The 13351-nt window shown below is 53.7% G+C and overlaps 2 protein-coding genes across 9 annotated transcripts in view; one reads left to right on the forward strand and one right to left on the reverse strand.

Moving 5' to 3' along the window:
- SELENOM (selenoprotein M) overlaps positions 1-4092 on the forward strand; it is a 4304-nt gene extending 212 nt beyond the window's left edge. The window contains exons 2-4 of the mRNA XM_025216625.1: positions 404-438; positions 955-1033; positions 3062-4092. Coding sequence (XP_025072410.1) covers positions 404-438; positions 955-1033; positions 3062-3301 — 354 coding nt within the window. The 3' untranslated portion in view covers positions 3302-4092. The remainder of the gene's footprint in view (positions 1-403; positions 439-954; positions 1034-3061) is intronic.
- A 2657-nt stretch (positions 4093-6749) lies between these two features.
- Positions 6750-13351, reverse strand: part of SMTN (smoothelin) — a 94058-nt gene continuing 87456 nt past the window's right edge. For 6 of the 8 annotated variants that reach the window (XM_025216618.1, XM_025216623.1, XM_025216622.1 and 3 more), the window contains 2 exons: positions 7712-7777; positions 6750-7671 (listed from right to left, as the gene is read on the reverse strand). In XM_025216618.1, coding sequence (XP_025072403.1) covers positions 7587-7671; positions 7712-7777 — 151 coding nt within the window. In that variant the 3' untranslated portion in view covers positions 6750-7586. Of the gene's footprint in view, positions 7672-7711 lie in introns of those variants that run through there. The other 2 variants (XM_014525148.2, XM_025216620.1) reach the window with 2 other exon arrangements.

The raw sequence follows: 13351 nt of genomic DNA on the forward strand, positions 1-13351 counted from the left end.
AGCAATGCCATGCCAGGGCATAGAACAACTGAATTCACCTTAGCTTTATGCATTGTGTGGGTGGAACAAGCCTGCCTTTTAGTCTCCTATCACTCTTACCTCCTCCAAGGCCCTCCCCAGCTCCTGTCCTATGTGTTCTGGGATCATGCGCCACTGTGGAGCAGTTGGGATACTTCCCCAACATCTGTCCCAGGGAACAGATCTCCAGCACAAGGTGCATCCATTTCACTGGGCTCACTAGTGTAAAGGTAGTTCTGCTAGGGGTTATGAGGTACGTATCTTCCTGCTTTCTTGGGGGAGTGTCTTGTTACCATTTGATTTTGTCTGAAGAGAAAGGAGTTCTTCCAGCTCCTCCTTTTTCCCTTTCCCCCTCCATGGCATTCATGCTTTCTGCTTCTTTTAGGTGAAGGCCTTTGTCACCGAGGACATCCCTCTGTAGTATCCTTTCCCTGCTCCAGAAGTCACTTCCAGGCTTGTTTCCAGCCTTGGTTGCTGTGAGTGCACACACCTGTCATCTGGGTGCAGTGCCTGCCTGAGTCTGCAGGCTGCCTAGACTGGGAGCTTAGCAAGTGGGAGCCATCCTATGTCTTTTGATTGGGTGTTGGTACCAGAGCCTGATGATTTGCTACTGATCCTCCCAGGGTAGTGCTGTGGGCTGTAGCAGCAGCCACTGGGCCTGGTGTCCATAGCTGGGGTTAGGACTTAAAGCTCCCCCTCCTCCCCAGAAATAGTGTGAAGTTACCTTTGCCAACAGGAAGGAAGCAGTAAGTTCTGTACCCCAAACTGTCTCCCAGCCCTTCTGGTGTGAAGCACAGCCTCTAACTTCCCCTGGCTGGTGGTTCCTGCAACAACAGGCAAGGGGCTCCCCTACCCCCAGAAGCTTCCCATGCCAGTGTCAAGGGAGGGGCAGGCCCTGTACCTCACTTTGCCAGGATCCTTAACAGTGCCTTCCAGCCACAACCTGGTGATGAAGCATCTCCCTGGAGCTGACCCTGAACTGGTGCTCCTCAACATCAGATATGAGGAACTAGAGGTAAGAGCTGACTAGGTGTCTGGTGTTCCTGGGTATTCCAGCACCAGTTGACACCTTTGCTGAAGGCAGTGAACCAGCCTGTATTCCATGTTAGTTCCACAAGCCATCAGGGATCTACAGTGGTGGCTCTTGCATGGAGCTGTCAGTACTGGCATTTACTCAAGATACTTTACAGACTCCCCAGACACCTGTCCATCTTGTGGTTAGAGGGAGACCTTGGGAAATGCTGACCTTGAGTGTGCTAGGCTGTAGCCCCTCCACCAGCTCCTCAGGAACCTTCCATGAAAGTTCTGGCTGCATTTTTCCCACACCTGTTATTTTATGCACACCACATACCTAGACCTACCAAGTGCCCAGAACACCTGCAACCTCTATTTGGAAGATGTTGGCGTGCCCGGGGCAGATGGCAGGGAAGCCACAAGGGCCTGATCGTTGTGGCATTGCAGCCCAGGCCCCTTCCCTGCCACCCACGCTGAGGCGTGTTTGATGAGGAGGTCCTAGGACAGGATTCAGCAACCCTTGGCATGCATGCTGAAGTTTGGCGTGCAAAGGCATTTTACTCAGCACATGTGCCTCAATGCAGATGGTAGGAAAAGGCCTGATGCTGCGCTGCCACAAGGATTGGACCCCTTGCGGCTCTACCACTGTCCACCCAGAGGAGTGCACATACCCACCACTGGCAATGAGCCAGGCCAGAGCTCTGCAGACCCTGGTGCAGCTGCTTGCAGCATCCCTGCTGCCTGCTGTGAACAGTCCAGGCATTGTGGCAGGTGGCAGGGGCCTGCCCAAAGCTCAGGCCAGCTGTGGCAGGCAGCCGGAAGGCTACAAGCAGCTGTACTGTGGTCTACTCATTGCTTGTGATGGGTGCACACATGCCTCTGGGTGGAGAGCAGGAAAGGGGTTGAGGTTGTACTTCCACAACAAGAATCAGGTTCCTTGTGGCTTACCTGCCATCTGCACTAGTTCATGTATCCACCACAAGCAACAAGCCTGGCCGGAGCTCTGCTGCAGTCCCTGGTGCAGCTTGCTTGCTTGCTGCCATGGAGCCTGGACTGCTCACACCAGGTAGCAGGGAGCCTGCAAGCAGCTTCCTGGCCTGGCTTGTTGCCAGCAGTGGGTGCATTTATGTCTGCTGTCTGCCCTGATGGGGAGGAGCCAGAGTCCTGATCCTTGTGGCAGCGCAGCACTGGCTGTTTGCCCACTGTCCACCCTGAGGCATTTGTGCCAAGCAAAATGCCTTTATGTGCCATGCTCTGGCATGTCTGCCAGGGGTTGCTGACCCCTGTCCTAGGACCTCCTAGTCAGACACTTCCTGGCCCTGGTCAAACTTTCCATCTACCAGACCAGGAAGGAGGCCCTGGCCAAGGGGAATCACGGTGACTGGGGCTGCTTTTCACTCATTCAAGCTTGTCTCCAGGCAAGAGTTTTATTGGGAGTTGTTTGAGGGGCAGTGGGCGCTAGCCACCATTCTCTGCTCAGTCCTCCCCTTGGAATTCTCATTATTAACCTATGACCTGCACTCACATGTCTGTTTTTTCATTTTTTTGTCCAATGAAACAAATGCAAATAATGGTCTCCCTCTAATCACTGAGGGAGGCTTATGGTTTCCTGGTGTGCCTAGGCCCATTGTATCTGCATTACAAACAGACATGCTGCTTTAGGGAGTGAGGTAGGAGCATTGGATAGGGAGGAGCTGCTAGCTATTTCACTTACATCTTCTCATAGCAGAGGATCCTGTAGACTAGAGTGGTCATGAATGCTAGTTAGTCCTGGTTACTTCACTCCAGCCTCCCCCAGCTGGGAGTGCTATATGTAGAAGGAAAGGAGTGCTCCCTGTGGGAAGAACTGACTAATTCAGCCCTAACCTCTCCCAGTAAGAGATGGGTTGCTCACTATCCAGATGGGCTCCTGTCCCTTCAGGGAACTGAATTACTGGCCTGGTTGTGGCCATGGTGCCAGGTACTGGGATGCAATGTCACAGGTGAGGTGTAGGATGCTATAGTGCACTGCATTCCTGGTTTATTGCAGAGAATTCCCCTGAGTGACATGACCCGGGAGGAGATCAACCAGATGGTCCAGGAGCTGGGTTTCTATCGCAAGGAGTCACAAGATGCCCCAGTGCCTGAGGAATTCCAGCTTGCCCCCGCCAAGCCCCCGCTCCCCCTGCAGGCAAAAGAGGAGAACTCCAAAGTCTCACCCTCTGAAGCTTCTGCAGCCAAGAATGAGAGCCCGACTGAACCCAACAACCAGGAACACCCTGATCTCTAGGGAGCAGCAGGTTGTCTGTGGGGTCAGGTGCATAGGGTGGGCTTGCAAGAGGAAGGGTTAGGGGTGTAGCTTGGAAGTTGTGTATTTGCTTCAGTCTCTAGCATGCTAGTAACTGAGCTTTTAGATGGCTGTAGCAGTTTGACTCAGCAGCAGTGGGTTGGCTGGGACTGGAGCAAGTGCACAGGCAGATCTGGGATAGGGTGAGGAGGAGGACATGGGCTGAGTTGGGTTGGACAGAGAACTTACCCCACACCATTGCTTGGGTGACACAGCCTGTCCCCCCAGTGGTGCCAGCAGCAGCTTCAGTTCCTGGACAGCTATTTTATAGAGCAGTCACTCTGCATTCTGTGTGCTTGCCCACAGCTGCAGCTGAATGGAGCTGGGGCTGATGTCAGGCACAGGGAGTGTCACTTGTACCATGTGAGAGCATCCTTATCTCTCCCCACCCTGCTTTGCCATTGCCCTTCCTCCCCTGTAGCCTGACTGCTAAGCTCCGGGTGTTTGCTCCAATCTCTTTGGGGACTAATTTGTCTGGAACATGATGGCCTTTGTGCTTTCCATTAGCAGGGACCCCTAAGGTGTGGGGGACCAGGCTTAGTGCTTCTATGCACAGGCAATCCCTGTCTGCAAGGGACAGAATGAAGCCCTCAGTGAAAGCTCTGGGAGCTGGGGGCAGAAGAGCTGAGTCCCAGAGGGCATGGGAGAGCTGCATGCAGGAAAGCGCAACCAGGTCCCAAGGGTGCTGGAATCTGATTGCTTGTATCCAACTGGAGTAAAGTCTCTTTCATCCAGTGCTGCAGCCAGTTTTCTTTCTTGAGGGTTCTGGGTAGGAGTGGATCTACCAGATCTTCCTAAAGTTTCCTTCCTGCTCCTGAGCTTGCCTGGCTCCAGGGGGTTAAGCACCATTCCTGGGTGGCTGAGTCACACATGCCAGCTGGGGACATGGGAAGAGGGGTAAGTGGCTCAGACCTGTTGGATTTCCTGGGACAGCAGGGGCTGAAGGACTTGCAGAACCTTTTCAAATGCAGCAGTCCTGCTCTGCCATACCCCTCCTTCTCTCAGGTAGACAGAGGGAGCACCAGCCTCTCCCCTCAGCAGAAAACCAGAGATAAACGGGAGCTGGTACTGGGAATTGGGAGCTGGGCTGCTCTTTGGAATTTGTGGGCAAGGGGGAAAAGACCAGTATGGTCACATGTCCTGCTGCAGTGGCTGAGGTGAGGCCTGAAAGCACCTTCACTGCTCCCAAACTTGGCCAACCAGGAGAGCTCCCACTTTGGAGAGGGTAGTGTGGGAAGAAAAGCCCAGAGCTCCTAGAGTCAAGACTCTGTAAATGGGGCCATTGGCTCAGCCTAAAACCAGCTCACACCTAGGAAGCCCTACAGCAATCACTCATGGTTCATCCTAGCCCCTGGGCCTGGCTTCCTCACTGCTGTGACATGCTCAGTTCCTCTCCCCTGTCTTTGGGTGGGAATCCCTTGGTGTAAGCAAGAGTTGCTTTCAGGTCAGTGGCCAGGGTTTTACCTGTCTGCCCTGGGTCCTTGGCAGAAGCCTGATGGGCTTTGCAGTTACTAGAATCTGCTTTGGAGAGGGTCAGGCACTACCTGGGGGGCAGAGATGGGCTCAGGCAATAGATTTTGCAGTCATGCCTCAGAAAAATCACTTGACAAAGCAGTTCCCACCAGCCATAGTATGACCTCTGGGGTGCAGTATGGCAGCTGCTGCTTCACACACTGGTCTTCTGAGCTGCAAGGAGTATCCTGTAACCCTATGGGTAGGGTGCAAAGGGGGCCACAAACTGTCCCTATTCTTTCACCCATGGGTGAATGGGAAGAGGCCACATCCTGGGACTGGCCCCAAGCCAAGTCACATGCATGCCAGGCCTAAGAAGCCAACGGGACCCATGTGCTCTGTGGGTTGTGTCACCTCACAGGTGGGGTGAACTGGAACAAGGCAAACACAGACGTGGACCAAAATGTGGGAAACAAGAATAAGCTCTTTGAAGGAGGACCTTCCAACCTTGTGGGCCCCTGATCCTGGGGAAGAGGGAGGCCAAGGCTCACTGTTGGGGACATGACTCAGTCCAGTGCATAACCATCCCTCATGCACAGAGGCAATGGACAGCACTATGTATCAGCACCAACCCTGGAACGTGAGGAAGACGGGACAGAGAGCATACTGCAGCTGGGCCAAGCCCTGTTCCACTCAAGAACATGGTAGGCAGTGAGGCCAGTGCCAGGAGACCAAGGAGTACAGTTGTATAACAGTTGTCTGTAGAATTTATTGTCTGGCTGGAACCGGCACGTGTCTTCAAAGGTGTGGAAACAGTGGTGAATTGGCAAGTGGTACAGAGCATGGGGGGCGGGCCCTAGAGCCAGGACACAGTGCAGGGAACAAGTGGGACAGAGACAGGGCCATCCCAGGGGTGCTATCCAGCCCATCCCTTTTGGAAAGGGTCTGCTCCCCATAAATTCAATCCCTCCTGTCTTTGGCTTTGGTCCGGATCCCCCAGGGTAAAAGGTGATGCTACTCTCCACAGAAGTGGCAGCCCCTGGGTGTGGGACTGAGCAACAGGAAGAACACTAGGGTAGGTGCTGTAGCCAGATACGTTCACAACACTGGATGGAGCTTACTGATAGGGGTGCACCAATGATTTGTTGAGCTGATATTGATGGCCGATTATTGACCAGTCATATCAGCCGATACTGATCCGATTGCTGATATGCAGCCTGGCAGTTTGGAGAGCAGTGTCTGGCTGGTAAGTCTGTTGGGGGGGGTGGTGGCAAATTGAGGCCCCCATGGGAAGGGAGGGAGTGGGGCTGGGATGGGCAATGCCCAGCCAGGGCAGGGTGTGGGACGGAGCTGGTGGCTCATCCAGGGGGTGAGGTGGGATGGCTCCTGCTGCTGCACGCACCCCTGGGGGAGGCATGAGGGGCATGTGCCCTACTGGATCTGTGCATGGGACACAGGTGGGCTGCCTGCTTGGGGCCACAGCTGCTCCAGCCTCTGCCCTGCAGCTGTGCTCAGGCCAGGCAGAGCAGGTGGCAGTGCTGGGAGAGGGGACTACGGGGCAGGGGGGGGGAAGGAGAGGGGCTAGAGCCTCCCTGCCTAGCCCAGCCCGCGTGCAGCTGCAGGGAATAGGCTAGAGCAGCACTGGCCGTGAGTGCACAGTGGCAGCCCACCCACGCCCCACACAGATCCGTGGGGGCACATGCTCCCCATGCCTCCCCCAGGGGTGCGCACAGTGGTGGGAGCCTCCCCCTGGATGAGCCACCGGCTCTGTTGGGCAACCCATCCTGGCTGGGCACTGCCTGCCCCAGCCCCACTCCATCCCTTACTATGGGAGCCTTGATTTGCTCCTTCCTTCCCCCATGCCCCTTCCTCCCTAACAGACTTACCGGCTGGATGCTGCTCTCTAAGCTGCTGGGCTGCATTGTGTGCATACTGCAGCTGTGTGCACACATTATTTATCAGTGACATTACTGGCCACCTCAGCCAAAAAAAGCCAAATGCCAATAATGTCAATTTTCCTTTTATCGGTGCCAATACGATATGGACCAATGTATCAATGCACCTCTACTTACTGAGGGATAGGGCACCAAGTAAAGGCTGCATTGGGCAGGGAGACTCCCTCCCGAAGTTCTAAGGATCACAACTTTGCAGGGCTGCATACAATGCACCATATCCAGAGACATCTCTGTGGGCCCTGGGGGCCAGTACTGAGAGATCCACGCACATCCAGAAACCCTGGGGGTGCATGGATCCAGGCAGACAAACCCCCAGGGTCTCAGATGGTCACTCTGGGCCTTGGAAACAAATGCATCCATAGCCTGAAACAGACACACACAGTGCTTCCCCACACCCAGGGAGTGGGGCATTGTTATTGTACAAGATAGAGGCAACTCCTTTAAGATGAATAACTTAATACTATATAAAGCAGGAGGGAAGGATGAGACCCAAGCTTGCAGAAGTGAGTGCTGCCTCCTCAGTCCTCTAGAGCACTATTGGCCTGGTTTGGCTTTTGGCAATCAGCCAGGCCACAAAGCTCAGTTTCAGCCTGCCTTGAAGCAGAGAAGACAGTGGAGGGAGCTCAGGCCAAAGCTGAAGTCAATGCAGTGCTAATCCCTCAGCATCACACAGACCCCTCGCGGCAGCCTCCCCACGGGGCTAGACTGCTGGGAGCAAGTGAAGCCCCACTCTGCACAACTGGGTCCCTGTGAGGGGAGAGGCAGAGTATTGGGAGGGTGTCTATTAGCCGCTGCAGCTGCACAGGGCAACAGGGCAGGCTCTAGAGCTCTTTCTGCTGCAAGCGTAGCTCATGGCGCCGCAGGTGATTGCAGAGAGACTGTACGTAGGTGAAGACACACTTGGGGGCAGGCAGCTTCCCCATGATCATCATATCTTCAACCTCCATCAGGCTTCTTCCCCATGATCATCATATCTTCAACCTCCACAAGGGGCACACAGTCCACCAGCATCCTATGAGGAGACATGGCACTAAGTACACTGCGTGCCACAGGGCACTCCCTTAACAAAAGGTCAAAGCCCTTCCTGTACCACACAAACTCCCCCTCTTCTAAGACCCCAGCAGCACAGAGGTACCAGGGCTTGATCACTTTGATCGGGCCATGAGCCTCTATCCCCTCCCTCTGCTGAGACCCTAAGCAGTGCAGGGACACCAGGTGCCAATTCTTCCATTAAGACTCCTCCCTACAGTCCCAGTCCATTGGTACCAGACTCCAATCCCCAAACTGAGAACACACATGTTCAGCCACTTCTTCCGTCTGCTAAGATCTCATGGCATAAGGACATCAGGCTCCAAGCCCTCTACAGAAAACCTGCTTGGTACCCAAGTTCGCTGAGAATCAACACAGCTTAAGGACAGCAGGCCACAACTCTCTTGTTCAGACTCTTCTCGGTCCTCAGTTCAGGAGTACTGAGCCCCCCACCTCTGCTGAAACCGTGAAGAGCCCCTATCCTTGGGTTGATTCCAGAGGTCTCCTTGTACAGGAACACCAAGTTCTACCATTTTTCAGATCCCATGTACCCCCCATCCAGAGACACACCAGGGCCTTGTCCTTACACAGGGGTCCTCCTCCATCCCATCCCAGAAAGTTCATGACTTCCCTAGGTTTAGTTTGAGCAAATGCACACAGCACATCAGTAGATCTCTTCAGTGCAATGTCTCATAGACAGCTGCTGCCTCAAGCAGCTGTGTCCTCCAGCCCATGTCCCAGCACCTCTAATCCCTTCCCCCCACCATGTGACTCATTAGCCAGAACCATGGCCCGTCTCCTCCAGCTGGGTACTCTGTTGCATCCAGCTATATGCTAAATGGTGACTAATTCTCTTCACAGTGTTCCTTGCCTTGTCCCTGCCACAAACCCACAGTAGCAGAGACCTGCCCTAACTTGCCCGGGCTCTCTAGATGGCGCCTTCTCACACACACACAAAACCCCCAACCCTAGCCAGCTCACAGGGATTTCCCAGACAGGTCTCCCCTCTCTCTTTTTATGCCAATATTTTACACCAATGCTTCCCAAACTTATCCTCAGCATGGCCTCATTTATGGCCCTATTTCCTTAACATGACCCCATTTCCTTAGCACAGCCCCTCACTCCCAATCCACAGCTTCCCCACCCCCATGACCCCATCTGCTGATGTTGCAACCCCATTTGGGGTCAAGACCCACAGTTTGGGAACTGCTGTCTTACAATATTCCACCTCCCCCAGCAACTCCCAATTTTCCCTCCTCATCCTCCTAGCACTGTTCTCTCTCTGTCCCTTTATGTCCCAGTGCTCCCAGTTTTACCTGCATTATACATTTCTCTATACCAGTGGTGGGCAAAATATGGCCTGTGGGCTGGATACGGCTCACAGCTGCCCCTGCAGTGCTCTGCCAGCTCCTGCCAGGGCAGCTCGCTGCATGCCCGCCTGCTGGCCCAGGCCCCAACTAATGCACACAGCTTCCATAGGGTTGTTCCCAGTGCTGCTCTGCTCCCCTTGCCTGCCTGGAGTGGTGCAGCAGCAGGAGGACAGGCTGCCACTGGAGATGAGGGGAGTAGAGCGTCCCCTCACCCCCAATTGGCCTCTGGAACCTAGTGCCCAGGCACACCCCCTCCCCCAGGGCAGGGCAGGCAGGGAGTGGATCAGCCTCATCCAGCCCTCCTGCTACAAAACACTGCTCCCTGCCCACCCAAAGCCCCATAGGGAGTTTTGGTGAGCTGTTGTGTGGGGAGGGCGCTGACCTGCCCTCAACAGCTCACCAAAAATTCCTATGCGGCTCTTGGGTCCAAACAATTGTATGACCCTGCCCCCCACTCTCACAGTTCCTGCCTAAGTGCCCAATCATAGAGCAGGGGAAGAGGGTAGCCTTCTTGAGCAAAATATGATGGCCTTATTGTCACTGAAAGTCATGGGAAACAACACACATTTTAGGTAATGGCAGAAATGTACAAGGAACAGCAGAGCTGGAAGAGCCAGACCCACCAAGTACCATATTACTTGTGATATGTTTGAGCTGCATGGCTGCATTCAGTTACTCACCCTGGATGAACAAGTGCTCCCTCCTCTGCAGCTCCACCCCACCCATCCACTTACAACTGAGGGCTCTGGAAACCAAGCTTTCAGAGCAAACATGGAGAACCCTTGCAATTTCCCTATGGATGGAGGAACTATCCTTTAACACCCCATTTTACTTACTCCATCAGTAACTGACACAGCTGACCTCAGAGCTGCCCACTTAACCACCTGTCCACTGGGCCTGACACTGCCCAAGCCTGAGATGCTGCCAAAAATATTCTGTGGTCCAAGTGAGAAAGTAGTGGCAAGCGAAGTGTATCCAACATTGCCCGCTGATATACATCTCCCACGTCCTAACGGATGACCCTCCCTACTACTCATCACCCCCCTCATTCCCTGGAAACCTTCAGTCTTTATTCCTGAGAGCTATCCATCATTCAGTAAACTGCAGCTGGTGAAGTCGATAGTGTAGAGGCCTACAGCCAATCACCCCACTAAACAGCAGTCAGCAAGGGATCAGTTTTGGGCCATTACCAACCCAAGTGGCAGGGTGCCTGGAAAGCAGAGTCAGTGACTGTCTAGATCACTCTCACACTATAACAAAGTGACCCAAACACAATGGAACAGCTGCTGGCCAGGGAGCAAGACCCTGGACTTGCTAGACATCACCTTACCACCCACTAAACCTGGCTGCTGGCTGGCTCTGCCCTTACTGTCAGGGCCTCACCTCCTTCCTGCTAAACAGCTGCTTCATAGGGGAAGTGGCAAAAGCTCCTGGGAATGTGATCTATTGGGGCTGCCAGCTGAAATGTTAGTACCTATTGGGGAAGCAAACCCCAGTGAGGAAGTGCTGTGCATGTACAGTGGCTTTGGGCCACAGTGAAAGGATAGGTTAAACTGCCATACTATTGACAAGGCTGTGCCACTTCCACTCCCAAGCCTGCTCCCGACACAAGGACACCCAGTCAACACAGCAAGATCAGACAGGCTTCTGCTACTGCAGCCTGGGGAGGAGAAGGATGGGATGTGTCAGGTATCACCCTCTGCCAGGGCCCTGAGCTCCAGCATAATCTCCCAGGGAAGATTTCATTAGGATCTGTTGCTCTGTCAACATCAACAGGACCTTAGCAGACATCACAAACAGGTTCTGAGAAGGCTGATGTGGAGTTTCCTAACTGAAACCCCATTACTGGCCAACTGGGTTCCCTGGAGGATGGGGGAGGAGTTCCAGGCTGTATCAGCACTTGTATGCTGTTTAGGGCTCGGTCAGGGTCCTTCATAGCAAGGATGAATTTAATAGGGCATCAGGATAAACCACACGGTGATTAGGTTAAGCAATGGGAATCCAGTTTCAGATGTGTCAAGCCATGGTCTGCAAAGGGGTGTCCTGCAAGCCCTGCACAAAGCAAGGAAAGAACCCAGGGCCTTGGGCTGGGGCAGAGATCATTTGGTAATGCAGTGCTCTGGGCTGCAGAGGTCTCTGGTCAGTCCCATCTGCTCCAGTTGGACCTTGGGAGCTCTACACAGGAATGAGAGAGCTGATGCACAAACTGCCAAGAAGGGGCAAGAATTAAGGGAGCAGTCTCTGCCTCATGCTGATCTCAACTAGATGGGTATCCTTAGGCAGCTCACACACCTGGTGTGTAACAGGGGCTGATGCATATTGCCTGCAGCTAGGGAGCAACAAGACCCTTGTGTGGAATTTGCTGGAGAAGGAAACAGCAAGGATCAGTATGTTACACCCTGTCACCACCACCACCACCTAAAACCAGACATCAGACCCCTTCTGAAAATGCTTGGAAAGAGGGAGCTGCAGGGTATGGACAGGAACACCAGTCCCACGCAGCAGATTCTGTGGTAGCTTCTGCCGTCTTGCCATATCCACTGAACCTCTGGCAGGGCCAGTGGCCCTCCTGTACAGCCCCCTGCTATTCCAGTTCTGGACTCACTGTCCCAAAGAATTCTGCTGATACACCTGCTTCACTCTGGGACCTCTACATGGTTCTTTTAATGCAATTGAGTCCCCAACCCTAGTGCCGACTATCCCTGCTCTGCCAGCACCCTTAAGTTTTGAAGCACAGCCCCTCACTATCCCAACCCTTGGCCCCTTCTCAGTGAGACAAACAGCAGAAATTACGTACTCCAAACACCAGAGTGGGTCTGTGAGCTACAACTGGCTTGGAGCCTAGGAGTCCACAGCAAACACCTCCGGCCTGTCAGTGCTCAGCATCTTTGGAAATGCTAACTCAGGTTGTCTAAGGGCAGAGGCAGTGAAGTACACCCCAGTGCAGTCAGCCCCAGTCAGGTGTGTGATGGAAAAGCTGAGACAACCTTAAGGAGACAATCCCTGTCCTTATAAAGGCATTGTTTATTCTTCAGCTTGCTCAGAGCAGTGTGGAGCCAGTGTCCTGGGGGAGGAGGCTCCACTGTAAGTAGGGATGCCTCTGAAGAAAGGCACAAACATTACCAAAAAGACAGCAAGATGGAAGTGCCTGAGTCACACTTTCCAGACTCCCTGCTCACTCTCCTGACCATATATGACTAGGAGGCACCTCACAGTCAGCATGCTTGGTCCCTGAGCTGGATCTCACAGTGTTACTCTGTTCAGCTGCTCTTACATAGGTGCTGACCAGTTCCTCTGAGGCAGGTTCCAGTGCTGGAGGTCACAGACCTCAGGGACCTACAGCAAAAGACTATGGCAGTGGCAGACGGGAATGGGGGTACAGAAAACATACTACTGCCTTTCACAGGATGCAAAGGCTTTGGTCTCTGAGAAGCCCCAAGCACACAATAGCCTCACTGCTACTTCATGACTTCATCAGCCCCCTACTTGAGCCGGAGGACATCCAAGCCTTCACTCTGGGAGTGAGAGGGAGCACAAAGCAATGGGAATGTGGGGAGCTCAGTGTATCATGGAGGTCTGCCTGGAGGAGGGGGTGGAGCAGGGATAAGGGCTGCTGGGAGTCACTCTGGGACTCATCCATAATCCAAGCAGTGCTGTTCTTGCCTCCAGTCACAGTTCCTGCTGCAAAGTGCTTAAGTGTAATTAAAGCAGCAGTTCATAGCAGCTCATCCCCATTCTGCCTCCAGACTCAGGGAGCAAGGGAGAAAAATCTAATTAGAGGCACTGGCACATCATCTATGAGCACAGCACCCATTTCTTTGTCAGGGAGAGCCACCCAGCTCACTCCCAGGCTGTGGCTCACATGGAGGCTCACCCTGGCTAGTGAACACTACTCTGAGGTGCTTCTTATTAGGATATCTTCCCCACCCTGTTACAAAGCTCCCAGCTTGAGGAGTGTTTTCTGGAAAGGCAAACCCAGCAAAAATCTGCCTGCAGCTAACAATCCTCATATTTAGTCCCCTTTGAACCTCGGGAGGGACGGAGCACAGGCTGGACTTAGATCCTGATTCACCCCCTCTCCTACCACACATCCGCACACCTTACCACACATCTGCTGCTCCCCCTACCCTGCTGATACCCCCATCCTCCCAGCACAAGGTCGTGCTCCCTGAGGGCCCTCCTGCTGA

Source organism: Alligator sinensis, unplaced genomic scaffold (genome assembly GCF_000455745.1).
Source record: "Alligator sinensis unplaced genomic scaffold, ASM45574v1 scaffold295_1, whole genome shotgun sequence".
In the NCBI taxonomy this organism is placed as follows: Eukaryota; Metazoa; Chordata; order Crocodylia; family Alligatoridae; genus Alligator; species Alligator sinensis.